The 27,278-nt window shown below is 51.8% G+C and overlaps 1 protein-coding gene across 4 annotated transcripts in view; it reads right to left on the bottom strand.

Moving 5' to 3' along the window:
* ZC3H3 (zinc finger CCCH-type containing 3) overlaps positions 1-27,278 on the bottom strand; it is a 284,251-nt gene that overhangs the window by 87,868 nt on the left and 169,105 nt on the right. For all 4 annotated transcript variants that reach the window (XM_019481839.2, XM_019481840.2, XM_019481838.2 and 1 more), the window contains 3 exons: positions 26,976-27,169; positions 5,500-5,584; positions 3,148-3,306 (listed from right to left, as the gene is read on the bottom strand). In XM_019481839.2, the coding sequence (XP_019337384.2) occupies positions 3,148-3,306; positions 5,500-5,584; positions 26,976-27,169 (438 nt within the window). The remainder of the gene's footprint in view (positions 1-3,147; positions 3,307-5,499; positions 5,585-26,975; positions 27,170-27,278) is intronic.

Genomic DNA, 27,278 nt, shown 5'->3' with positions numbered 1-27,278 from the left:
ATTAGCAATAAAGCCATGCCTAACTATCGCACAGGTTCCTCCCATCTCTGCAGGAGTGGTAGGACGATGCCTGCCGTATTGCTCGTGTCTAAGGTCACTGGGCTCAGTCCAGGGGCACCTGGGAGAAACAACTGCCGCGACACACAGAAAGGACACACGAGTTGAGGTCAAGATGAGGCACATGCCATCGAGCTATGAAACTACAGGCAGGCTCCTAGGAAATGGCTGGTGAGCTCAGCGCTGCAGTGACAGAACAACCCCAATCAGGTGCAGGCGCATGCAGGGTTGAGATGACAATGGCTGCAACAGGGTCCAAATATCTTCTTTCTTCTGGGGCTTCAATGAGGGGAAGCTCCCCTGAGAGACAGAGGAGCTGGTGCAGGCTACACCTCCACCAAAAGACTTTTCTCCTCTACGAAGTTGAGATGTCATCCAAGGGGACAACGACTTATTATTGGTTTTATTCTTTGCCCACTAACTGGAGGCATAACTTGCTTTTGGGCTGAAGCCATGAGGGTAGAATAAGGATAGGAAGGGAGGACGTGGAGGATGCATTATTGCATGGCAGCTTTCATAGAATCATAGCAGTCGGGTCGGAAGGGACCTTGTAGATCTTCAGGTCCGACCCCCTGCCTGGGCAGGAAGAAAACTGGGCTCAAGTGACCCCAGCCAGGTAGACATCGAGCTGCTTCTTAAAGACCCCCAGGGTAGGAGCCAGCACCACTTCCCTTGGAAGTCGGTCCCAGATCCTAGCCGCCCTGACTGTGAAGTAGTTCTTCCAAATGTCTAATCTAAACCTACTCTCCAACAACTTGTGGCCATTATTCCTTGTTATCCCGGGGGGCGCTAGGGGAAACAAGGTCTCCCCCACCCCATTCTGGTCCCCCCTAATGAGTTTATAGACGGTCACCAGGTCCCCCCTCAGCCTTCTCTTGTGAAGGCTGAACAGGTTCAGGTCCCGTAGCCTCTCATCGTAGGGTCTGCCCTGCTGTCCCCAGATCATGCGGGTGGCCTCCTCTGGACCCTCTCAATGTTGTCCACATCCCTCTTGAAGTGAGGTGCCCAGAACCAGACACAGTACTCCAGCTGTGGCCTGACCAGTGTTGCTTAGAGGGGGAGGATCACCTCCTTGGCTCTACTTGAGATGCATCTGTGGATGCACGATAAGGTCTGGTTGGCCCTGCCGACCGTGACCTCGCATTGTCGGCCCATGTTCATCTTGGAGTCAATGATGACTCCAGGATCTCTTTCTGCCTCCGTGCTCTCAAGAAGGGAGTTTCCCATGTTATAAGTGTGCTGCCGGTTACTACTGCCCACGTGCAGCACCCTGCCCTCGTCAGTATTGAAACGCATCCTGTTTTTGTTAGCCCACCCCTGCAACCTATCCAGGTCTTGCTGCAGTCTTTCCCCCCCTACTAGCGTGCCCACCTCTCCCCACATTTTGGTATCATCAGCAAATTTGAACAGGTTGCTTATCACCCCGTTGTCCAAATCACTGATAAATTGAACAGCGCAGGCCCAAGGACCGAGCCCTGGGGGACCCCGCTGCCCACTTCCCCCCTGGTCGAATATAACCCGTCCACCACCACCCTCTGCATACGACCCTTCAGCCAATTCGCAATCCATCTGACCGTATAGGCATCAGTGCCACAGTCGCCTAGTTTTTTAACGAGGATGGGGTGGTCGACCCTGTCAAAAGCCTTGCTGAAGTCCAGAAAGACTACATCCACAGCAACACCTGCATCCAATGCTTTTGTGACCTGATCGTAAAAGGCAATCAGGTTGGTCTGACAGGACCTGCCCCTAATGAAACCGTGCTGGTTGCCCTTGAGCATCGTCCCCGATGCCAGCCCATCACAGATGTGCTCCTTGATGATCTTCTCAAAGAGTTTCCCCAGGATTGAGGTAAGACTGATGTCCTATAGTTGCCCGGGTCCTCCCTCCTCCCTTTTTTAAAGATGGAGACCACACTGGCTATCTTCCAGTCATCTGGCACCTGGCCCGAGCACCACGAGCGCTCGTAAAGCCGTGTCAAGGGCCCTGCAATAACCCCTGCTAGCTCCCTCAACACCCTGGGGTGGAGAGCATCTGGACCTGCTGATTTGAACACGTCCAGCCCCTCCAGAAGCACTACAGGCTCACAAAGCCTCGGCTGGGATGATGCATTTGGGGCTGGTCCTGGGTTGGACTAGATGTGACCTGCTGCGGTCCCTCCCAACCCTCATTTTTTCATGATGCAACCAAAATCCCTGACTACTGGGACCATCCATGTCACCTGTCCAGTGATGGCAGAGAGGCTGAATAGGGCTGATGAACACATCACTTCCAGTGGGGCTAATCCTATTTTTGCCTCACTTTCCTCATCCGCAAAACAGAGCAAGCACCAGCTTCACAGAGGAAAATAACCAGGAAGAATTATTACACTTAGGAGAGGTGGAACTGCAAGCCCGTGGCTAAGTATGAATTTTGATCTTAACTATGCTGCGCCCAGCAACTACTTTGATCTTTTGCCTTACACCGCAAGACTTGAGCCACTGTGGCTTTATGGATGCTGTGCTATCGACTTCATGATTGTAAGACATGCATGTAATTGTGACTGCTAAAAGTGGTTTGCTTAAAAACTTTACCAAAGAAAGCTCGGGTCTCCTCCATCTCAAATGACCCATATATTAAAGCATTTTTCTCACGCACCCTAATTGTGTAGTGCTCTACTGCCATGACACATGCTCTCGGTACCATATTTTCTGGCATACAACATGCCCTGGAATGAGATACACATCTTATTTTTGAAAGGCAGAATGAAGAAAAGAAGTTGTCTTTCCTTGTGGTAACCGAGTAGCAGCAGCCGAAACTGCGTGTTGCTCTACTGCTTGCGAATCACATGCCGATTTTACTTTTGCTTCTGGCCGGCAAGCAACAGAAACTGCTCTTACCTTATTTCCTGTATATAATGGAGACATCAACTTCCAGCAGCCGGTTTTTGGCCAAAAAAAGAGTGTGTTGTATGTGAGAAAATATGGTGCTATGTGAGTTCTTGCTCTCGTCATTTGGATGGATTCACTACGCAGGCTCTGCATGCCAGCATGCCAGGAGAAAGCATAAGGGGGCATCTGCAAACACAAATGCTTACTGTGCCTGTGTCCGTACCTAGTGCAGACGGCTACTTTCTCCGGATCGTGGATGTAAGGACAGCTGTCCCCGCGGTTACACTTGCCGAACCGGTTGTAGTACATGCAATACTCCTTCTTCTTCTCTTTCTTTTGCTTGGCTTGACGAATGATGGCTAAACTCCGCTGAACGGCTCGGCTAAATGGAGGGAAACACAGGTATTCAGGTAACACTCCTAACTTCAATGCAACGCCCTACAACACGCTAGGATGCTTTCCCGCTGGCAAAGGACAGAGCTCAAGATAAGCGCGTACAAAAGTCCTAGTGTGAGCGAGGAGTCCAAGAGCCATTTGCAAAAGGGCCTAAGGCATGGTGGAGCCTTAGTTTCAGTGTAAGTTAATGTTTTACCCCAAGCCCAGGACTGTCCCCCCACTGACGTCTCAGTGTCCTGGTGCACCTTGGCCAGTGCCCAGGACAGGTGACAATCCCCACCCCACGGTGGCCCGTGTGGAGTCACCTAGGCATGTGTTTCTTTCAGACTCGGTGTAAAACTAGAACATGAAGTCCATATTGGGCTGGAAAGAGATGTCACTACTATTTTGAACGGGCCTGTTACAACAGAGTAATGGCTGACGACTGATATCTTAGTTTGCAGCTAATTAAGTGGAACAGGACAGTTCGGTGGAGCTGTTAGAGGAAACGGTGCTTCTACGGGGATGCACACACACAGCTCCTTCCTCCGGTTCTCTTGACTTTTGCACGTGTTGCTTCTTTGCAGAGCAAGGACGAGTATGTATCTCCACTCATCATGCCCAGTCCCCTACCAAGTGCCCGGAGATATAGGAGGCTGGCCCTAAGAGCACACCCCAACGTAACCTCTGATCCAGACCAGCGGATCTGCCTGGGAAAAGTGGATGTTTACTGGTTGCCTGGAGTTTTCTTAAATTAAACTCCTCGCAATGCGGAGAGAGCTTTAGGCAGCTGTAAAACACTGAATGCACAAGTGCCTCCTCTGCCCCCGCAGGCCTGCTCCCGGCTTCAGCACAAGAGGAACAGCCAACTTCTCAGTTACAAATGGCCTTCCTCCGAAAATGCCTGGGGGAAGAACACGCAGCACGTGCCGGCATGGGACGAGGCAAACAACAGCTTGGCTCGAGGCTCATCCAAAAAGGGAAGATTCCTCGGGGAGGTCACGGCATTCAAAAATGGCTCCTCTGTATTCGCTGTATCTGCTTCATGCATTATCCAGTCAGAGCTGCAGAATTTACTGACCTAAATACGTGCCTCTTTCCTTTCAGCCCTGCGCAGGCCCGTGAGCTGGATTTTACTGCTAAGTAAATTCTGATAGCAGATTTTTTCACTGCTAGTGATGCACTGAAGTGAGAAAAGAAGCCAGCTTGACTCTCCGTTTCCAGCGGAAATTATTTGGGCAAGCTGAAGAGCTACTACTTAATATCCAAAAAGTGAGGAAGCTGACACCGGAGAGTCAAAAACAAGCGCAAAAGCCCACCTGCCTGTTTTTCCAGAGGATAATCTCACTGATGCGTCAAATGTCTGAGCCGTCAGATACCTCTTGGACGATAACAGAGTATTAAATATTAAGCGCTTTGCTCTCCTTCAAGTAAAGTCAAATTAAAGGGCAGCCAGAACAGCAGGGATCACACATGCATGGCAGGAATGCAACCTTGGAGCAATTTTAATCTATTAAAAGCAAAGGGATCAGGCCTGCAGGAGGAAATGCGTCAGGTTCCTCTGAAAGGCTGCGTGTCTGTGGCCCAAAAGAAAGGAAAGGCATAAGAAGGGCCGTGCAGGGTCTTGCATGGTGGGAGCAGGCAATCGCATTATAATGCTGTTTTGATTGCCAACGACGGTGACCGGCCAGCTCAGTGGTAAGGGGCCAGCACTTGGCTTACAGCTGCCCCCATGCACCAACACAATTCCAGCAATGTTTGCTGCTTGGACAGAGCTGCCCACCGCCTTTATTAGGAAGCTAGAGGGGGAAAGCACAGCTATTTCCAGTGCTAAGGCAACCCGGCAGCTTCAGAAGCAAAGGCAAACAGAGCAGCTCTTCCACATGGAGATGCACGAGCACAGCAATGACAGCTTTCCTCTAGAACCAGCTTCAAATTTGGGGGAAGTGGGGCAGGCAATTCTGTATTGCGTCCAGGGACAGAGTTGGGTAGCCGCTGGAAAATGCACACGCTTGTGAAAGACACCACGTTATCTCAGAAACCTCAGAGCGGATGGCAGGAGAAATCCAGCAGCTTAGCAATTCATAGGCCCCATCCGAATCAACGGGTGGGTCGATCGCAGCCTTCCTGGCCCATCCTGCGCACAAAACATCCGCGCCCTTCGAAGGGCAGCACGCCACGCTTTATTAGCAATACAGACCTTGCAATGTAACGGCTGGTGGCTGATCGATTCAGACAGCTGGGAGGGGAATGGCCAGGACCGCTGGGTGTACAATCCAACCTTGCTGTTCAAGGAGAGAGAGAGAGAGAAAAAAAAGGCATGCACTTGTTACAAGCCATAGAGCCAAGAATTCGCCTGGAATTCATGAGATAATCGATAAGAGATTGAGTAACACCCGGGAGGTGGGGTGCAGAGTTCACACCGGGGTGAGCGCATCCTTTGTGGGCCGAGAGGGTGGTGATGCTGTAGGTCATTTCCTAGCAAGAGCGAGGGAAACGGACCACGTGGGTGCCTGGGTACCGGGAGCTTGGTGGGAACGCGGATTTCCCCCAAGAGCCAGGGAAGGAAACTCAGAGCCCCCCCCCCCCCCCATCCAGCCCTCCAAAACTCTGCTCGGGGATGCCCAGTGCATCCCCTGATGTTCGCAGCGACTGACTCCTGCATGTGCATGCACATAATTAAATTGTCCTTGACTGGCATATGAAAGAGGGAATTAAAAAAAAAAAAGGGCCTGTATCTTGGAGCTCCAGGTGGTAAGAGTGCAGCTCAGTCACTCACCTGCCAGCCCGAGTGTGTTACCGAATGAGTGAGTGGAATTTGATAGCGTGTCAATGAGCTCTCCCTTCGCTCGAGCTGTCACTCGGCCCGCCGGTGACGGCACAGCCCCATCTGTTCCATGTGCAAATAAAACGCTGGCGCAGTCGCAATCCGGGAGCGGGTGTCACATGCCTGTCTATCAGAGGCATCAAACAGCCCAGCCACAGGGCGAAAATGAAAGCAGTCAGTCACTGCGAACATCTGGACGGAGAACAGATTGATACAATTTGCCGACAACTGGATTTGATTTTGCTGCAATCTAATGGAATATTAACTGGGCGCTTAAGTTGCTGTTCAGTGTATTTTGCATTTTTTTCCCCCTCTTTCTTAACTTTACTTTCTTGCTCCTCGCCCCTTCCCCCCGCCTCCCCACCTTGCCGAGCCCGTCTCGCTGTGGGAGTTTTGACAAGAACAGCTAGGCACCTTTTCAAATAGTTTTCAGCGTTAAAAAATGCACATAAACTAGCTTGCTTGAAAAGAGGTACTAAAACCAAAACATGTTGGAGTGGAAAGGTGCTAAAAAGTTCAAGCGAATCTGTATTGAACCTAGAGAGCAGAAGGTGTTTAGCATTTTGCAAAACTTTCACTTCTTGGGGAATTAAAAACAAACAAAAAAATCCATGTTTAACTAAATGAATAAATAAAGCACCGGCTTGGCTGTTCCTGCTTTGATAGGGACCCGCGTGCGAGGCTCCTGACGCCCTGGAAATGCTATGAATGCTAGCATGAAGCCGATCCCACATAATGAACTGTACTTCACATGCCTGCCACCAACTCGCCCACGCCGGGGGCTGTACAGCTGCAGGAGAACAAAAACCACTCTCATGCTCCTTTGGAGGTTGCTGGTGGATTTCGGAGAGCCACGTTTGGGAGCCTCCGTGATCCCGGCCACCATTCAGCTCAAGCGGGCGCGTAGCTTTCTTTGGGGCAATTTAAGCACTTTGCTGAATAAGGATGGAGCAAAGACTTAGCATAAGTGCTCTGCTCTCTCCTCTCGACTCTATGTGCAGTGGGGGTGTGATAAGGAGAGAGAGAGAAGCAAGCATTTTTGGATGTCGTGGGCACGGGTTTCAGACGGCTGTTTCCAGCAGTGTTTTCCCAGACGGACAGGAGTCAGAGATGGCAGCGACGCGCCCACCTGCAGCTCAATCCCTAGCGCGTTGGTCTCTTCTCCAATATAAATCAGGCACCCGCTTAGGGCTTCATTCCTCGTTCTCCTATCCTCGCACAACGAATACACTATGCTAAGATCAAAGCTTTGCACTTCGACAGCAGCCTGGCTCTGACCGTTGCAAGGTGTTCGACAGACACCCTGCACGAGGAAGCCTCCTCTTTCCTATTTCACGGGGGAGAGAGGACGCAGTAAAGAGGTGCTTAAATAGGGCTGAGCCAGGGACGACTCCAGCCAACCAAGCCAGGAGCTGAACTCGGGGCTGATGCGCGGCAGATGTGGAGAGGGATAAGGGCAGGGATGCTGCTTATGCAGCAGGTGCTTACGTGGAGGAGCCATTGCTGCATTGCAATGGCCGGACGGAGCTGTCCAGCGAGACACCAGGACGTGAAAGACGCCTGCTCTGGGCCACAGAGCGGTATAGGAAGGGAAAGTCAGGCTGCACGGCTCTTCATTACCTGCTGGCAGCCCTCTCCACTTGTCGCGCTCGATCTGTCCCTGTCTTGACCCAGCACGGTGCATGGACAGCTGCAGCGGAGGTGGGGAAATCATGCCCTCGCTTCAATAGCTTCCTGCCTATGCAGGGGGTCGGACTCGATGAGCTATTGAGGTCCCTTCCGACCCTAACATCTATGAATCTATGAGACAACCCAGCTCACAGCTCAGGGCCTGACCTCTCCAGGAAAGTCAAGTCCGGAGGAAAGCGTGCCCGGCTGAGATCCGACAGCCAGGCCTTGGGAACTGGGGAAGGCTCTATCATTTAGGGCGCGAATGGCCCGTTTGTGCGACTAACGGGGCTCATAAATGTGAGCACCTCTCTGCGTGTGCAACCACGCCAGCCGCCTGGGCACCGGCCCACACAAAAGGGTGCAACCCGTGAATAAAAAGCACAGAGGGCACGTGCAGAGCGCCTTTCACCCGGGCTCTGGAAGCACTTTCAGGGGGCTATTTATCAGCCTCGTTTTACAGAAGGGGATATCGAGGTGAGGCAGAGCTCGAGTGATCCCTCGTGAGGACACACTAAAAGTAAATTCCCAAACCGGGACCAGAGCCTGCTTTCTGCTCCGCTGGATTCCCAGATTAAAAAGCCAGGAGGGAGGAAGCGTTGTCACACTCATCTACTCTGGCCTCCCCTGTAACGAGCCCTGAATTAGCTCCAAAACTGGTGGGCTGACCTAGACAACGAGACGACCCAGAAAAGCATCCGCGCCGGGTTCATTAACGACAAGTGGCACGGAGCCTACCTGATCCCTGATGAAGGTGCTCCACTGCTTAATTGCCCCGTGTACCTGGCTGCCAGCTTTAATTGGGGCAGCTTCAACTTTCAGCCAGTGCCTCCCTCATTATCTTGTCTGCCAGATATCAAACGGTCTCCTCCCCAGGTAGGCACTTAGAGACTTGTGAGTACATTGCTGCAACCCTCGCTTTGCGACGCTAAACTAACTATCACAGCGTCTAATATGTTTGTCAGACCTTGGATTTCACATCTCAGCGTCTATAATATGTTTCTCAGACCTTGGACGCCTTTTGCCATTCTTCCCAGTTTTCAACGTCCTGTTTTGAGTGCAGCCATCGGGACAGGACAGACTATTTCAGCCGTAGCTCTCTCAGCTGCAGCGTTTAATAATGCCTCCAGATATTTAATCCTCGTGTGCAATTGCATGCAAAAGGAGTTTCTAGGTTACAAATGCATTCCTGCACCCGTAAGACAGGCTCGCTTTTAAATAATTTGGGCAATCAAGTCTCAGCCATAGAGGAGCCATTATGGAAAGACAGATGCAAACTGTTTCCATGCAGCGCGTTTTGAATTTACTCACAGACATGGAGCCAAAGGATTACGCATGGACTGAAAACATTTAAAACTGCCAAGAGATTACGGATTAAAAAATGTGCTACAAGGCATGGACAATGCACATTTTGCCCTGAGGGATTTTCCTATGAATAACTTACTATGAATAGCCCCCCATCTAGAGTCATTCTTTCCTACTGAAAGGAGTCAGGGGTGGGGGGAGAAAGGATGCCTGGAGTTTTTAACTGATTTACCAAACCAACAGATCAATAGCGGGACAAGACGCTGCTTCCGAGCGCCGCTTTCATTTCCACAAAGCTGCCTAATTACTTACCCAAAGTAAAGCAGCTCTGAAAACTATTTAAAAACTGCCTAAATATTTACCCAAGATGGAAACAGTCCATTGGGTACGTAATGCTCTTGGTTAAGAAACTGCATAATTATGTATTTAGCCTTTTCCCATTTAACAGTCTGCAAGGGCTGAAGTCTAATCTCTCTTTTTTAATACAGCCGGATTTCCCCAGGAGAAATGGCTTCCGGCTCCGTTTTATTTTAAGTGCAAAAGTTTCGGCGCATGTAACATTTTGCAAATCTCAACAAGCCTCTAGATACCCACGGCAGGGTTAACGCCCATCCAGACATGACGAAGCTACCCCGCGCTCTCAGAAGCTTACGGATGCCCGGCGGGAAATACTGGCACAAAAAACCATTGGACTGAAATGCTCTGTATTCACCGTTTGGAAAACAGGCCCCTTGTGCCGTGTCTCAGGCCAGTCAGCCAGAAAGCGGGATAGCCGCAATTGCTGAACATTTGGACTGCTGCGATTAGCACTTATGCTATGCTTCCAAGAGCTGTGTGTCCCAACGATCATCTCCAAGGCTCAAGGTAAGGTCTATCTATGCCCATGATTCCCAACACGGGTGCCACAGCACCCTGGGGTGCCTTGAGTCCTTTCAAGGGTGCTACACAACAAGTAGGTGTGCTCACACAATTCATGTCAAAAACCTGGAGATTTCAAACAGGAATCTATAGTTGTGATCTGAGGTTTTTGGCAACAGAAAAACTGCTCCATTATTTTGCTGTGACCAGCAAAGAGTGTGAAATTGAAAAGCTGGCATTTTCCAAGGAGTGCCTTGAGCCTCAAAAGGTTGAGAAGCACTGAGCTATACTACGCCCATTTTGCAGTTGGGCAAACTGAGGAGGGGAAGATGAGCAGCTTGGCTGAGCCAGTGCAAGGAGGAGGACTAGAGCGCAGTGGTTTGGGGCTCTCGCTAGCACAGGTAGGACGATGCCCCAGCCGGGCTGCCCAGGTGTTTTGGGACCCTGGCAGAGAGCCAGAGGTACACGTGGCAGCAGCGTACGCATGGCACGTTCCCTCCGCCCCGTGGCAGCAGCGCAGCAGGTGCAGGGAGCAGCGGACGAGTTCATTTCGTAAACAGCGGTAATGACTCCAGTCCTCGCTTTCTCGACTCTTCTCACTACCTCTCGTTAACGGATCCTGCTAACGCCGGGGTTCGCGGTGCAAACGCGTTCGCAGAGCCTGCCCGCGCCTCCGCAGCTGGCTCCCGAAGCCTCCATGGTCAGGGCCCTCTTCCCTCTGGGGCGGAGGAAGACACCCAGGGGCAGATTTTACCGTGGATGCTTACAGCGGGGCAGGACGTGGGGAGAGATGAGACTCCAAATGAGGTCCCCCTCCCCACCCAAAGCGCTCAGTGCTTTACTGAAAAAGGTGCACGAAGGAGCTGTGGGAACCGGGTGCATCCTTAGTTTAAGTCAGGGCTGACGCTCCGCTATTGCAAACCTCCCAAGGGATGCACACACAGGTGCCTTCCAGAGTCAGGGTCGAACCCTGGGGAAAGGACCTGGTCCTCTGTGTAAAGCATCCTCTGAGAGGGGAGGCAGCAGGAGCCGAAATAAAAATAAATAAATAAAAAAATCCAGGCCTAATGCCGAATTGAGAGCTCCTGGATCGGCATGACAAATCGCGCCGCCTCTATACCGCTTCCCTCTACGACATGAAAGGCTCCTGGATGCACAGATATAAATCGATGGCATAGAAAGGACTCCTTCCCACGCCAACAGTCAGGAGGCAACAGCCAAGCGGGTGGAGGGGGGTGCAGACCGCATCAAGGAAGTGCACATTAAGGGGTTTATAACTGATTGCACACAGCCCCGCGACAGCGGGCCGGGTAGCTGATATCCTGCGGCAGGGACCGCTGTTTAGCTTGCCTTTTCATTTGGTTAAAATGATCCAGCCCGTCTGAGGTGCATCATCTGTAAGGAAACCCGCAGCCCGTGGAACGAGGCCGCTTCTCTTAATGCATCATCTGGGTCTGATGCCGCCTGCTCCGGCGGCTCCCTGCGTTATCAAGCGAGCGCGCCGAGAAGTGATTGTTGTACCTAACCCAGCTGTGAGACTCCGCGCGTCTCTCCAGAGGGAACAGGAGCTGTCATGTTCATTAAATGCATGATTACAGCTATGATTAATAGTGGGGTCTAGAGCCTAACTACTTTTCTTTCAATCCTTTGAATGAATCCACAGCCCAACCGCACAATAGTCTTGTTCAATCAATCCATCTACTCGAGGGGGTTTTTTTTTTTTGGTTTTGGTTTTTTTTCTTTCCAGAGCCCTTCAAGAAGCACCTTGCTCTAAAACTTCCTGGTTATTTCTACACAGGACAAAGAGGGCTGGGTTTACCCCTGCTTAAGCTGCTCCACCGCCACAAAGCTCCTGGACCCTAAGGGCACGCTTTTCCTCTGACCTCAACACATTACTTCTGACCTCTGCCCCGAAGGCCACCACAGCAGAGGCCAGGCAAATAAAGCTTATCAAAGATCAAGAGATCCTTCATCTGCTACTCGGATCTCCATGGCCCCTGGGGAAAAGGGCAGCGGGTCATTTCACTGACAGCTGCAGAAGCACGGGCTGGGGAAAATAGCCCGTGTCTTACAAGGTGCACTGGATAAAGAGCCGTGCGCAGCAGGTCGATGAACACGTGCATTCGGGAATGCAGCTCAACGCATGGCCGGGGCGCGGGAGAAGTACTGAGATGCCAGCTGAAAGTCTGGGCATGCTTTCATTTTCTGCGTACATGCCGTATACATTACCTAGACACATTGAGGACTGCAGGCTTTGCCCTAAAATCAGCTGTGATTATTGCTTGGGTGAAGGCAATCAATAATCAGTCACATTACTCTGGAAGGGAAGACTGGCAGCAAGGATCCTCTTATTTGTATTACCGTGGTGCCCAGAAGCCACGCAGCGATGGACGAGGCTCCCCGTGCAAGCGTGGAAAGGGCTATTTCTACACCCTACCCGCTTCGTATGTAGGGAAGTCGCTTTGCAAGGGAAGAGCTGGAGAGGAGGAGCTTGCAGCACAGCCGGAGTCAGAGCAGGGCACCATAAAAACCCAGTACCCCTCTTTACCAGGCAAGACGGGAAGCGCAAGTGGCTCACAGGAGCGATTTAAAGACATGCAGATTGCCTTGGTGGAAGTGGCAGCCACGGGGCCAAGGACTGGCTGCACCAGACAGGCTGGACCCCGCCACCCCCTTCTCAAGGCTGATGCCCCATATCAGGGCAGGGGGTGAGGTGCTGTATTTACTCAAATCCAAGACAGGATCTTTTCCCCTCATTCAACATGGGGGAAAAGACCCTTATCTTAGATCTGAGTCCAAGGGATGGGCAGTAGTTGCAGCTCCAACCCCGAGCCTGAGGTAAGAGCTGTAGCTGCTACTCCCCACAGCTGCAACCTCCCCAAATTTAGATTATTAACACTCTGATAGATTTTCCATGCCTAGAATCTAATTAGGTCTTCGATTCAGCGTCGTCTTGGGTTCGGGTGAAGGCAGTCATTGCCCGTGCTGCACCTGGTCTGCGGAGAGAGGCCCTGGGTGTCTAGTGTGGTCACCACGACACCTTTCACCAACTCATTTTACTTGTTTGAAGTCCCACAAGGAAAGCAAAATTAAACCAGCCTCTACACACAGGTGACCACAAGCCCTCGTGCTGCCTTGGAGGCGAGGCAGATGCTGCTCTTGTGGGCTCTCTGTGCAGGGCTTCAAGGGGCTTTTCCAAGGTCCCCATGATTTTGCCAACTGTATAAGGGTAACAGCGCTCCCAAATGGCGTGCTTTGTACCCGTTCCCCATCCGGCACTTCTAAACCATTCAACACCACTGGTTCTGCTGAACCCAGTTCACGCACGACCTTGACGCACAGGAGAAGTCTTCTTCTAACCACAGCGGTGCCTTTTATAGGTCACATTGTCCCTGTACTTTTCCCTCGTGCTGCACAGGCAGCCTGCTTCGCGCGCAGCCAGCGATTCATTTCAGAGGGCTCCGGCTTTATTGCTGAACAAAAAGTTTTCCAGTTGGCACCGAGGAAATTTATTTCTTTAATTATTATTCATTTAAGCGGGTTCCACCGTTTCGGATGATCAGCACTAGCAGCTGCTGCGGGTAATTTATTTTACTCACCGGACGGCAGGAGTCCTCATTCCCGACAAGGTAGCGACAAAGCAAGGTAGAAGCTAGCGTTCGAGGCAAGCAGCCACGCTCCACTCCCTGCCTTCGCGCTCGGCTCCTGGAGCTGCACCCTGGCTCCTGGGACAAGTCTGCGTGTCGATGAAAACGAGTCCTGAGCAGCCTGTTATTAGGGAAACGCGCCTCTGGTTTAGGCGAACAGAAAACGCTCCATCGGTTCACAGCTGCTCGATGTCCAAGCTCTGGAAAGACGCGCGTGGACCACCGAACCCTCCGAAACTCTCCTGATCTCAGTGCAAGCTCCCATCTGGGCTGCAGCAACAAGATGATTTTGATCCAACTCAAAACCGCTCAGCCATTTAGAATTAGAAGTGACGGGGTCCCTGGTTTTAAGCATCCCCAGGAGCCTGCCCTACAGCCCAGCGCCTCTGGGGGATGCTTAAAACCCCCTGAAACGTGCAGCAGAAAGGGGGGGGAGGCCAACCAGCAAAGCCCAGAAACATAAAAAATCCCCATAGTAGAACACAGGCATTGCTACGCCCAAACCATCCCTGACCAGCAGCCATTCAACCTCTTCTTGCACGCCTCCAGTGATGGAGAGTCAATACAGGACACACAGCGGCTAAGCAAATTGGTCATATCCAACCCGTAACCCTCCATGGACAACGCTGCTCTTAAAATCACAGAGAAGCAGGGCTGGAAGGGAGCTCCAGTGGTCACATCTAGTCCAACCCCTGCCTGAGGCAGGATCAGCCCCGTGCAAACCAGCACAGACAAACAACAGTCTAAACTCACCGTAAGACCCTACTGCCTGGGAAGAAGGTGATTGCAGAAGAGTGGCCGGTTAATGCAAGAGGGTGGCTCCCAGCAGACTGCTTTCCATCCAACTTCTAAGCAGCTGGGGAGCGCAAGCCACATGAGCTATGCCCCCCGCCCCGCTCTGCATGAATACCCCCCGCTGCATCATGCTGCACCACGTCCAACAGGCACTCGCCCACCGCATCGTGGTCCCAGCCCCTCTGGCTGCCAGCTCCCCCAGTGCGCCGTGCCACTCGGGTGCCCCTGGAGCCACGGGTTGCCCTGCACCATGCCTCTTCCTGGGGCAAGGGCAAGAAGTGGAAGCTGGAGGATGCCTTGGACTCGGATCTCAGATGAGGGAGCTTGGAAGCCGTGGCTGCTGCAGCCGGGTGGAAGGGCACAGGCGGACCCCTTGGAGGTCGCATGCGGCCTGCAGGCCACAAGTTGGGCAGCCTTGGCTTGCCCCATGGAAACGCAGATTGCATCTGTCCAGGATAGCCCTGTGCTGACAACAAGAAGAGGCATTTATGCAGCACCTCCACAGAGTTTGCCATCCATTTGACCCCTTCCTCAGCACCCCCCTGGAAGACACCAGCATCCCCGTTTTGCAGAACCGGGGGGCAGAGAGGAGTGCAATGCCCCGACGTGGAAGACTGGAGATGGGATTACAAGAAGAAGTCCTTTAGGCAGACCTCTGCAATGCACGCCGGCTGGCAGCGTGCTGCCTCTAGTGCCTTCGTAACAAGGAAGAGCAGGGTGCTGGGTGGGTGGCAGCACTCAGCCTCCTAAAACCTTTTTTTGCTTGTAAATAATAATAATAATAGTAATAATAATGATAATAATAATAATAATTAACTAACTCAAGCCCTGAAGTGCTGGCCCGCATCCAGGCAGCTAAATAGAGAATGAATTGTTCACACAAGCCCTCGGTGACATCACTGGCTTGATGGTGGTGCTGAGCACTTTATCATCTGTGCAAATGTGGAAAGTGCATTTCTGTGGCACTCAGCACTTCTAAAATTAGTTGGTAAACAACCAGCAGATAGTGCACTTTCTGCCAATGCATCCTTCCCGCTCCCAGCTTGACAGCTTGGCTCTGGAGGGATTTATTTTTATTTTTTTTTTACTCTTTTCGCAGAGAGCGGAGTTCCCCAACTGCATTTGGAGTCATGCTCATCATCAAGATCATTATCATCATCTTTATTAGCTGCCCTTCTCCACGACTGTCCATGGAGCACCTCCCAGAGCTTTTACAGATGTGAATGAGTGCAGGCTCCCTGCTGCCATGGGAAAAGGGCACGTCCATCCTCTGTATCTGACACAAGGAGGAACGGCGGCATAGAGGGGAGCGTGGAGGGATCCGTGTCCCTGCGCAAGTGAGTTGAAAGGGTGGGAAACTCCCGAAGGGACTTCTCCGTTGCCCAGCAGTGCAGTACTGGAAGCAACCCAAATGTCTCCAAAATAGCATGCTCTGCCTCTCCCACAGTGTAGGAGAAGGAGCTGAGAGGCTAGGTGCCATGGTGTCATTGCACACCTCGTGATAGTGCGGGCTTGAAGCCTGGAGAGTCTTGCGAGTTGTGGGAGAATTGTAGCTTTCATTAAATAAAGAGAAAAGGAAGTGTGGAGTCCTGCTGGCAGAAAAAAAACTTGAAAACCAAAAGCAAAGAAAAGGAAACAAAGAAAGAAACTCTCCTGCTGTTTCTGGTGCTGAACGCTCGGGGTAGGCAGCATGGAGACGGCCCCGTTAGCTCATAAGAGCTTCCTTGAGCATCGAGATGTTGAGAGACTTAGCACTTATCCTAACTGATCCCCAACTCTCTTCTTGGCCACTCATCCATCTGGCCTATTATAAAAGTGTGGGGCTGGAAGGGACCTGGAAAGCCACCTAAGTCCGACCTTTGCTCCTGTTTCCTGCACAGGTGCAGATTTGAAGTTCCTAAACCATCCCAGACAGGCGCCCGTCCAGCTTGAAGCCTCCAAGAAAGGAGACTGCACAGCTTCCACGGGCACCGTGTCCCACTGTCCTGCTGCCAGAAAAGTTAGAAATGATTTCCAGAGCTGAAAGGTTGAAAATCAGTGCCGAATGCTTACTTTTAAACAGCCACACGAGGTACGTATGAAGTTACTTATCCAGGCTTTTAAAAAGCCGTACATCTGGCTAGCACAGAAGAGGCTCAGGGGCCAGGTGCAACCACCTGACTCCTGCACCCATCAAACAGCAAGGCCTGTGATCAAAGACCCCAACAGGCCAACATGCAGCTGCATCTGAGCAGGATTAAGAAGGGGGTCCTGCGTGCGGGGACTGCCAGCTGCAAATCTATCCCAATGTGGGTATGTTTTGTGCAGCCATCACACCGCCATCCAATCTCCATGGAGCCATACCCAAGATTGCAGCCTGGCCAGCTTGCTTTGTACCAACTCCTTACTCCGAGACCCCCCTCGCACTCTCTTGCACCGACTCCTTACTCCAAAACCCCCCTTGCACTCTCAGACATGCGTGGCATGCGCCCTCTCCTGCTTGACTCGTGGGAAGGAGACGCAACGGAGCCATTTCTCATCACGTGTGATGGAAGGAGGTGCCCATGGACACGACTGAGCAGGCACGTGGGAGTCTCCAGCCCAGGGCACAGAGCTGGAGAAAGGGAGAGGGAGTTTCTAAGGATGAAGATCTGTGCACGGGAAGGGGCTGAAAAGCCAGTCCAGCAAAAGGCAGCAAGCACAGAGCGTGCCTCATAGCAACTCGGTTGCCTTTTGCACCTTCAAATCCACCGTGTTACCGGGTTTTAACTGTGACCAGCAGCAGCTCTTTAATAGATTGAGGTCAGGGCTGCTTTCCGGACAATGTCAAGCCTTCATTTTGTTTCTGCTGCTTTCAATCTTGTACTGGGTTGCTCTTTTTCCCCTGTCCCCCCGCCTTTCGAATTTATTATAAAGAAAGCCTGTATTTTTCCAGGACCTCTTGCCCATTTCCACAATTTCATGGAAATTTCTCCAGTGCCCGAATATTGTTTTGTTAGATGCGGGAAGGAACAGAGGGAGGCTCCTTGGTGAGCAAAGAAAATGTTATTTATCCTGCCCAATTAGACACACATCTGGCTGCAACGTAAGAGGGGCCGCGCTGTTCTAACCTGCTGTCCAGTTCACACTCATTTGTCTCGGAGCGAGCGCTGAAATGGTTTCTGTACCCAAAGTGTCTGAAGGGCAACTGGGCTTGTCGAGAAGATGCCAAGGTTAAACAGCTCCTTTGTTTCCGTCGGGCACCTTTCCCCGGGCGACACAGAGGAGCAGGGCGATTCTCTTTACCAGCTCAGCACTCCCATCGGCGCATTTCCCCCCGAGCCGTTTGCGTACTTGCCCAAGTTAATTCAGCATGTTACATCCGCGTCCTGATCTGTGCTGGCAGAAGGATCTTGCAAACGAACTTTGCTAAGTGAATGGTAGATGAAGGAAGCCAAGCCAGGTCCATGAGACATACGTGTGCAAGCGCCATGGACACCAGGTTTGGTCGTTGTAAGGCAAAGGGGCTGAGCTGTACCCTGTTTGTGGTTCTTTGTCAACAGATGTGATCGTTAAAGTCCTACTGCCGTCAAGACAAGGGGCTGAGCCCAGAGGATCCCAAATGCTGCCTACAAGGACTGGATCTGATGACTTCTCTGACACAGGAAATTGTTGCTATTTTCACCCCAAATAGATCTGCAGAACCAACCCAACTGGGAAAGGAGCTGGAGTCTGCTCTGTCTTGTTCATCAGCCACAGGACTGGTGAGGAGAGGCTGAGGGAACTGGGCTGATTTAGTCCAGAGCAGAGAAGACGGAGGGGGATTGAATAGCAGCCTTCACCTGCCTGCAGCGGGGCTGCAAAGAGGATGGAGCTGGGCTGGTCTCAGTGGGGGCAGATACAGGACAAGGAGCAATGGGCTCAAGCTGCAGCAAGGGAAGTTGAGGTTGGATATTAGGAAAAACTCTCTCACTAGGAAGGTGGTGAAGCACTGGGACAGGCTCCCCAGAGAGATGGTGCAGTCTCCATCCTTGGAGGTTTTGAAGACCCAGGTAGACAAAGCCCCGGCAGGGATGATGGAGTTGGGGCTGGTCCTGCTCGGAGCAGGGGGCTGGACTAGACATGACCTCCTGAGCTCCCTTCACACCCTCATTTTCTAAACTTCTCTAACAAAAATTAAACATGTGCTGCCTGCAGATGCGTTTACTAATGGTGAGAAGTCACAGCCCAGAACGAACCCAGCAAGGCGCTCGGGTCCCAGGCGAAGCCTGCAGGGTGGCAGCACCGTTTTACATCTGAAAGGAGCAACCTGGATCTGGGGTCTTCGAGATGCAGACGCAGACCCGGACACAGCTGTTTCTGCAGTTGCCGTCAGCGCAGAGATGCATTTCAAACGCTCGTCGAGGACACAGCAAGTTCCCCGCGCTTTAGAAACCGCAGCAACTTGGACAATTCATTGCATCGATGGGGCCTTACACCAGTCGCTCACTTGGTTACACATTTGCTTCTTCCTGCAGGTTACAGGATCATTTCACATTCGACAAGCAGCTCATCCCAGAGTCTTCTGCTCGTGAAGACTGCCATGACACAGACCTGCACTCAGGATTAGGACATCCCCAAACAGAAAGCCACAGGTTTCTCCAAAGGGAACAGGCGCAGAAACATGTGATCCGCACAGAGTGGGAAGGCGCTACGAGAGAGATGCAGGCACGTCTCAGAAAACGGGACATAAGAGCAAGTGTTTTGACACCCCATTGCCACTGATTTACAGTTTTGCTGCTTGCTATGTTAGCAGCAGAGCATTTCACTTCATCACGTTTCGGGTCTGGCCCTTCCAAAACAAATAAAAATAAATTTAAAAAAATCGCTCCTAAACCTCCCACTGATCCCAACAAGTGGAATAACTTGCCTATCAAACCAGACAATGGGAAGAAAACTCTAAAGATATATACAGTATTTGCATGCATACAGAGATGCACACACTACAGAACATAATAGGAATGAAGGGCTTTCTATGGACAAAATTGTCTTTACGTAGGTCTTCCACGGAGCCAAAGAAAAAAATATCTTGAAAAGCATGTTGTAGATGGGTCTCCCCATGTTTTAAGATGGAGTCTGCTGTGCTTATTGCTGTGATACCATCTGATTAGGTTTCCACTCCTCTTCAGAGGAATATAGAGAAATACTTGGTTTTCAGCTCTCTCAAGCAAATAACCTCTTGATTTCCTGACAGCTCTCCCCATACCAGCAGTAGGCACCCCAGAGGGAAGGGAGGCGAATGCTGACCTCGGGGGAGACCTCTTCGATGGCATGCTCTCTGGGACACAAAGTCTCTGGCTCTTATGCGTACAACCCCTAGCATGACGGGAACCCTTAGGTGTTAGGCAAATAATAAATTAAGATAATCCATATCAGGATAATCCAAAATAATAAATTATGATAATCTATCAGGAACAAAGGAAACCCTCTCAACACATTTACAGTGACGTGTTACAATTCCCCTGGCCTATCCAAGGGCATCTCAGAAATAAAGTCCTCCTGATGCGGCCGCCAGCTGAGCTGCACTAGTGTAGACAGAGCTCCCGGGCTTTGTCGCTACTGTGCCCTTGACAAAGCATCAGTATAGGACAAAACGGGGTAGATCCCCTCTCCGGCTGCCCAAGCTGATCTTCTGATCAGTCTGGACCCCCCCCCCCAGTTGGACAAACACTGAAAAGAGCTCTTTGGATCTTGCCCGTGCTCGTTTGTGGGGGCAGAGCCGGACGAGTGGAGAAGATTTAAGGAAAACTGGCAAGCTTCAATCACCCGCCCACAATGGGGAAAGCCTTGAACAGGGAACACTTGGGAAGCCACGATGTGGGCAGTTAACTAGCGTGGACCGAACTTGGCCTTCAGTGGGGGTGTCAGAGAGACCGAGAGCAGGGCTGGGCCCTGGGGCAGCAAGAAATGCTTGGTGAAACGCAGGCTGCAAGTGCGTGGCCAGTTTTAGCCGAGCGGAGCGGTCCGTCTCGTGCCTGCACGTCCCCAGCTCGGGCTCCGGCAGAACGAAACCTGCCCTCCCCCCCAAGGCCAACTCCGCCGCTCCCCGTGTCCAAGATAACGAGGTGGATTGCAGACAAACCGCAGTAAAACTACTGCTTTCCCTCTCACTTAGGGAGACGGATGACTTGCTTTATCACTTCTGGCAGGCTTGTGATTGGTCACTGATATTGTACAGGGTTGGAGGAGATGCGGCCCCAAGACCAAATTCCAACTCGCTGCGGTGGTTAAAAGCAGGTATTTGGGGTGGGCAGCCAAAGTGAATTGGAGCAGCCCAGCTGCTCAAAGGGGGAGCGAGGGGGAGAGGCTGGCAGAGCGCCGAGAGACACAGACATTGGGAACAAAGCAGGTTAAATAATAAATCAGCAGCACCTGTCTGCTCCTGGCAGGAGGCGGCCGGGGAGGACATGATGGAGCGAAAGGAGCACGGTGTCGCAGCCATGCCTGCGAGGGAAGGACGTTGGGTTCAAGCAGTAACCTGCCCGGTTTGTTTAGCGTGAACCGGCTCTTGAAACCCAACGCTCGGCTCCTCGGCGGAGGTGGACTTTGACAAACCGCTGCCCGGGCTGTAGCGACCGCTTCCGCTCCCCGCGGAGGAGCTCATTCCTGCCTCCCCTGCTAAAAACTGCAAGGGCTGCAGGCGCGAAGCTTTCCCGATTAGCTTATCTGGCCCAGAGCGTGCGATCAGCAGCTCCGCTGATTTGTGGGTAGAAGCAAGTGTAAGGACTTTATCATAACTCTAATTGTAGCTGTGACAGGAGGAGGCAAAATATTGACCCAATAAATTCTGACGAACGGCAGAAACACACAGCAAAAATTATAACCCACCTTAGGTAAATTCTCAGCTATTAAACTGTCAGGAGGGTTTCCCCACTCTGCGTTATCCCAAACCGTGCTGTATTTGGCAGCCGCGGGGAACCGAAAAGCTCTCCTTTAAATAAACTTTTTGAAGTGCTTGAGATCCAGATGATTAAGCAAATGCGCAAAGGCTTGTGCACAGCAAATAAATACCATCTTGTAGCCTGTCAACTCCACTTGTCCTGAAGGAAAGGGCTCTTATTCACTGGAGTTCACCCTTGCAGAACAGGATGAATTATGGCTGCGTTCCAAAGGAGACCTGGAAATACTGAAGCGTGCGTGCACAGATACAGCTGTAAGGTTATAAACAGTGCCCCGCATGGCAGGGACTACAGAGACATTTGGAACAGAAGGGATCTACATCACCGGACCCCTTGCCCAAAATCAGAGGCCACCAGCCCCCTCTGGCATTCACTACACCGAGAACATCACCCGCTTTTGCTGCTGAAGTACACTGCAATGCCACAGCGGAGCCAGGGTCTCCTTATTTAATGCACGGGGGAGGCTTAGCAAATCCTTATTGCTCTGAGTATTTCACAGACATCAGGGCTGGAAGGGACCTTGCGAGATCCAGCCCCTGAAAAAGCATTAAGGCAAAAAAAAAGATAAATATACATGGGGAAAACCTGAGCATATAACAAAAAGTTAGCTTGGCTTCCTCCTGGGACTGCGGCCCCAGTCGACCCAGCCTCATCCTTCTAAAAAAATTCTTACAAGTCATCTTTAGACACCGTCACCCTTGCAAGCCGCTACCGTTCATCCGCCCAGCAAGCCCAGGCACGGGGTCTCATGTTTCCCCTGCGCCGGTCACTGACATCAGGAGCACCAAAAAAAGCCGAGTGGGTCTCAGCGGTCCCCCGGGTGTAAGTGAGGACACGAGCAATCAAGGGAGTGCCGGCTTCTTGCTGGCATCAACGGCACGAACAGACCGGCTAGCAGCCTGCGCTCCCCGACGACACCTTCTATGGGAAAACACATCCCAAGGTTTTTTCAAAATGAAATAAAAAGCTCTGCTGAACGCTGGACCTCGTCCCGCTCCGCAAGCCCGCCGCGAGGAACCCGGTATTCGGTGTCGCGGCAAGGCTGATCGTTAAGGGGTCCTTATCCTTATGCACCTGCTTTAACGGATTTAATCCCTGCTGCTTTTACCAGCAGAGGAACCGAGCCGGGCCGTGCGTGCATGCGCTACTGCCCTCTGGTGGAGCACAGCTGCCCACCCGTGTGTCATAGACCGCTCACTGCTCACGTCGAAAGGAGACTCCTCTTTAGCTTTTAACTGAGACGGGCCTGCGCTCTCGGGACGGAGAGTTCCCGGGTCTTGTCTCCCAGTCGCTGGAAGGCGACTGCTGAACTTTGGATCTAACCTACCTTGCAGTTCAAGTCAGTGGAACAGAAGAGGATAACGGTCTACTACAGCCACAGCTCTGTGGGTTTCCCATTTCCCCCGCACAGAGGAAGCCACGAAGGGGTCTTCAGCATCGAAGGAAGGAGGATGCTGGCACACTTGAATAGCCGCCCCAAGCAGGCTGGTCCCTATGTTGTAGTTAGCGCTGCCATCGCCATTGCTTTCCCATTGCTTCCTCCCAAACTGGGGCACCAGAGACTACCTACACTCCCCACCCTGGTGTCACAAAAGAAACGATGCTGCCTAGAGTCGGTTGCATCTAAGACTTAAGTTTCTCTCCTCGAAACTGCCTCCTGCATGGTCTCAGCCTAGACCTGGATATTCCTAGACAATCTTTGCACATTCAGCCCGTGCTGAGCTGCTGGAAAGTGAATTTGCCACTTTCCAGCAGCTTAACAAATTGCTCACGTACTTCTCTGCACTCGGATAATTGGAGAAAAAAAAAACTGGTCCAAAACTCCCATTTCAAGGCTGGCACGTGCTCTCCTCAGCGAGGAAAGGCTGCTGAGGAAACGGGGAAACACTCAAAAGCCGCAGCGACTTAAAGGTGCTCTGTGGGCAGCCAGCCAGGTAAGTCCTTCCAGGCGGAGAGTGCTTATTTGTACCCTGATGGCAACGGGAAAGCCGAGTCAAGGAGCCAGAATCCATCAAGCGCAAAGTAAGAACGAGTGCGTGCACCCACCGACGGCCCAGACTGCTTGCCCAGAGAGGGGGCGAAGCCAAAAAGTTGAATGGACTGGATGGGTGAGACTGCGACAAGTCTCACTGCCACACAACAGGCATCTTCTCACGTGTCCCTAACAGAACGGAGGAGGCCTCACACTGCGACCTTCTTCCCTGTGAAATAGTCTATATGCCGTGCCTCTGAATGCCCACAACCCTTCTACCACTTCATAATGCAGCAAGCTCTGCCCAGAAGCATACCTTCCAGTGCATCTCCTGGAAATGAGGCATCTACACTCACACCAACGTCTCTCCTTCTGGGAGCATGGGCCTTACCGTGGCATTTTCAAAGTGCTTGATATCGGGTGCCACTGAAAGTTAAGAGCAGTCGAGACACGTGGGCACTTTGGAAAGTGTCAAAGACCTTGCACACGGGGCTTCCTGGCCTGTCCTGCTTGGACTGGGGTCTAGCTGAGCTTCCTTTCCCCCCCAGTCCTGCTCAACCCTTTGCAAAGTGCGCACTCCCCATGTCTTCCCCCACAGCACATGGCAGCAAACTGATAGGTCCAGTGGAACAGGTTAGATATGAGGAAGACTTTTGTCATTAGGAGGGTATTAAAACACTGGAACAGGTTACCTAGAGAGATGGTGAACTCTCCATCCCTGGAGGTTTTGAAGACCTGGTTCGACAAAGCCCTGGCTGGGATGATGTAGTTGGGGCTGGTCCTGCTTGGAGCAGGGGTTGGACTAGATGTGACCCCCTGAGGTCCCTCCAACCTTCACTGTCTGATTCTGTGAATCACGATCTTTTAAAACCACCAGCAAGGTGTACATACCCACACTCACATGCACAAGCAATGGTGGGGAAGGCAGAGCACAGTATCCACCCATGGAGCGGGCAATGGAGTACTTATTTCCTAGAACCACAGTTTCAGCAGGGACCTCAAGGTCCGACTGGCCCAAACCCCTGCAAAAAATGCAGCAATACTCCTGAACCATCCCTGTCCAATATTTATCCAGTCTCCTCTTGAAAAACTGCAGTGAAGAACTCCTCTTCTTTAGGGAGATGTGAAGACTGCTGTCGTGCCCTCTCCCAATTTGATGGTCTTTTCTGCTGGCGCGACATGCCTGCTTCTCTCAGGCTCTCCCCGGGAGGCCTTTCGACCCCTTTCTCAGCTTTGCCACCCACCTCTGGACCTCCTTGAATCCCTCCACATCTTTGTGAAAACACGAAGCCAGCACTGCACAGAACAGGACTAAGTTGGGAAAACACCGGCTCCGGCTTCCTCTCCAAAGCGCTGTCCAGACTTCTTTTAATGCTCCCCGAAGGCAGATTACCTGGAAACGATGCTTCATCAACTTTGCGCCCCTCTGACCTCCTCAACATCATCATCTCGAGCATTATCTGCGCGCTTCTTCATTTCCCATCGGCAGGGCCTGGGAAGCTAATCCTTGGTTTAAGCTATACCTCCGCCCTCTTCACCTATGGAGATGATGTGCCGTAAGCATTTATCACCGCTGCCGTTCCTTCCCTCGCCTGCCCTACATTTCCCGCTCTCAATTTTCTGTCTCACGACACTTACTGCCCGCGCGGCGCACGGGAGGGGGGTTTACTCTTTGTGGCGATGCTGCCGTTTGCTCTTCATTTCTGCTCATGTTTTCCAAACTTCCAGCGGCAGCTCCGGTGCTCCTGCTGACAGGCTTTCTGTGCCTCTTCACAGCTCTCATGCTCAGCCCCTAATCCTCTTCTTTATGGGTTTGTTTAACCGTGCTGGCTGCGGGCGTCCCTTGTCACTATTTCCCCTGCTCTCTTTGGCCTTGGCTCTCTCTGGGGTTGTTTGCAGGGGGAAACTAGAGGTAGACTGATTTTGGGGAAGTTCATTTGGATACAGATCAATCCCCAAAATTTTGCCCCGCTTTATCCGCACTCGCGTGCAGTTGGGGCTTGGGGAGCACTGCTGAGACGCTGCTTGCCAGACACGGCCAGAGAAGGATTTCAATTCTGGTTGCGTCGTGGTCGGCAGGCCCCAAGCACTCGCCCCTCCTGCTTATCATACGGTGCCCATTTCCTCTAGCTGAACAGAGGAGAGGGAGGGAGCCTACTAAAATTAAAGGATGCTCCCCCAACTGGGCAAGGAAACAGCCATACGGCATCCGTGGAGAACGGGACCCTTTTACCCTACTCCACTCTAGCGATCCCAGCTGAGACGCCTTCGTCCCCAGGAAGCTAAGCCTTTTCACGCAGCCTGCTCTGTCTGCACTCACAAGTGCCGAGCTCCCTTTTGAGCCTCACGTTTACGCAGCATCTCAGATTAAGCCTTCAATTGTAAAACGAGGTATAAGCAGCACTCATCCATGCCTCCACCCTCCACCCCTTGCACTCTATGCAGTCTCAGGAAACAAAATTCAACCCGTCCTGCAAAACGCCCACCCAAAATGCTGCCATGGGCCAATTGTTCGACTCCGCCAAGCTTAATTGTCCCTCTTGCTTCTTTGCTATCGCGACTACAGAATACATACGTGCTGGGTGCAGGTGGCAACTGGGAAAGGCACAACAGGCCCTCAGCCCAGGAACCACTTCAAGCAGAAAACACCAAGCTAGACGTTAAACACGACTGGAACTGAAATGCACACTAGCGCTCAACGCCATGCTCCTCTACCTCCAACTACAGCCGACGGCTGACACCTCATTTAGCTGACAGGCTAAAGATGAAACACCGATTATTATGCTTAATGGGTATCTGCAGAAAGAATCACTGCTGTTACTCTTGGATCAATATTAAGCTTAATTTGGGGAAACGCAACAAATGTCTTTGCACTTGATAAGCCATTCCCAGCCAGCTATATTATGCAGGGGGTATATCTGTATCGTAAAAATGAGGGGTGTTCTTACCCTGGGTTAAAACAGCGATGGAGGTGAAGTGACCGGGCGTCCACTCCAGCTGCTAGCTCTGGGTTACCTTATTTCCAGTGCTTAACCCGAGTTAGCCATCCAAGATTAGGCAGCCCATGTTAACGACACAGATAGCTGGGTCTTTTTTTTTTTAGTGTAGGTATACCCTTAGCTAGTTCTGGGGACCCATCACTGTAGTACCTAGACACTCATGACCTAGAGCTGCTGTGTTTCAGGGGAGGGCTGATGTCAGCTGAATTCAGGCTGAACAACAGGGAAACCATGCGTGCTATTTGGGGACACGCTCCTGAAAGCTCTTTCCCAGATGCATCACAATTTAACACGTTTGCACAGGGAAGGGAAACCCTGCCTGGGGAGATGCAGCTGTAGCAGAAACACAGGCTGACCCAAGAACTTTAACAAAGTGGTGCTACATCTTTGTAAGTGGCACTTAGCTTTCAGCATCTAATTTCCCTGTTTGGGAGCACACATATTTCTCAATACATCAGACAAGAGGATGTAGCACTCTGTCTGAATCAGCTTATTTCTCTCCCAGCACAGAAACTACCTTCAAAGGCTTATGCTTCTTCCTGACCGTTTGGTAGCTGGGACCCTGCACTAGCAAGTGGGGAACACAAGTGTGCCATTCACTGTGCGATGCTGTGAGCTCAGAGACACGCAAATGGTGCGCAATCTTGCTGAAGGATTCAGGCGGACGCCTGAACTTGCACCAGAGAACAGAGACTCTCTCATCCCTTACCCGGTTTGACGTGGATCTTGTTGCTCAGGTCGCTGCCCCGGTCTGGGGGGCTGGAGGTTTTGGACAGCTTGTTCGCTGACACCCTGTACATCACGCCTCCAATACAGCGATACCCTTTGTTCCTCCATCTCTGCTGCAGCTGCGGGGACTTGCCTCCTTGAGGCGACTGGCGCATTCGGTTTAACACCAGAGATCTGCAAAGACAAAAAAGCCAAGAAGAGGAGGTGAGCTGTGTTGTCCATACAGCTGCTGCACAAAGCTGCCCTTCTAAGATCCCTGGGCGCCTCTCTGGCTCCAGACAGC

This window comes from Alligator mississippiensis, chromosome 3 (genome assembly GCF_030867095.1).
Source record: "Alligator mississippiensis isolate rAllMis1 chromosome 3, rAllMis1, whole genome shotgun sequence".
Classification (NCBI taxonomy): Eukaryota; Metazoa; Chordata; order Crocodylia; family Alligatoridae; genus Alligator; species Alligator mississippiensis.
This window is presented reverse-complemented; position numbering and strand designations above follow the sequence as displayed.